This window comes from Galeopterus variegatus, unplaced genomic scaffold (assembly GCF_000696425.1).
Source record: "Galeopterus variegatus unplaced genomic scaffold, G_variegatus-3.0.2 Scaffold15592, whole genome shotgun sequence".
NCBI lineage: Eukaryota > Metazoa > Chordata > Mammalia > Dermoptera > Cynocephalidae > Galeopterus > Galeopterus variegatus.
Window position 1 is genome coordinate 8,117 of NW_007741703.1, and position 921 is coordinate 9,037.

General features: G+C 58.0%; 1 protein-coding gene across 1 annotated transcript in view; it reads left to right on the top strand.

The window, feature by feature from the left end:
• KBTBD13 (kelch repeat and BTB (POZ) domain containing 13) overlaps nucleotides 1–439 on the top strand; it is a 1,943-nt gene extending 1,504 nt beyond the window's left edge. Inside the window, exon 2 of the mRNA XM_008563936.1 lies at nucleotides 5–439. Within this exon, the coding sequence (XP_008562158.1) occupies nucleotides 5–439 (435 nt within the window). The remainder of the gene's footprint in view (nucleotides 1–4) is intronic.
• Nucleotides 440–921: the final 482 nt, after the last annotated feature.

The following is a 921-nucleotide window of genomic DNA, read 5'->3' on the forward strand; positions in this document are numbered from 1 at the left end:
GCCGGCCGACACCACGGCCGTGGTGGAGTACGCGGCGCGGGTCGACGCGTGGCTGCCGGTGGCCGAGCTGAGGCGTCCGCAGAGCTATGGTCACTGCATGGTGGCCCACCGCGACAGTCTCTACGTGGTGCGCAACGGACCTTCCGACGACTTCCTGCACTGCGCCATCGACTGCCTCAACCTGGCCACGGGCCAGTGGACGGCCCTGCCCGGCCAGTTCGTCAACAGCAAGGGAGCCCTCTTTACTGCCGTGGTGCGTGGCGACACCGTCTACACGGTCAACCGCATGTTCACGGTGCTCTACGCCATCGAGGGCGGCACCTGGCGGCTGCTCAGGGAGAAGGCCGGCTTCCCACGGCCCGGCTCCTTGCAGACCTTTCTGCTGAGGCTGCCCCCTGACGCCCTGGGGCCTGTGGCCTCAACGACACCAGAACTGTGACCCCTGGGCTGGCTTTAGGAGGGCATACCCCACGTCTTCCTTGGGCCATGGCTGAGTGTGAAATGTTTGCCTTAGGAGCTGCTGGGAACTTCTCTCTCCCTATTGAGACACCTGGTTTCATGCCTTCTGGTGGTGTGAACATGTGGAAGAAACTCAGGGAGCAAAGACCTGAGCCCTCAAATCACTTGGGCTCTGCTGAGAGCTGGTGGGTCACAATGTCAATGAAAGGGGTACAGGGAGTTAAGATGTGAATAACTCAGGCTTGTCTGTGAATGGGCCAGTAATTGAGCATAGCTAGGATTGGATTAAGTGATGTTAATCCAACTGCCAATCAGTAGGCAAGAATTAGGCACCTACTGTGTGCCCAGCACAGTGCTAGGCCTAATGAGAGATGTAGCTGCCAGGCAGGGGTCCATGAAGCTTAGAGTCTAACCCAGAAAAACTCAATCTTAGCAGAACAGTTACAGGACACAAAAAGGTTT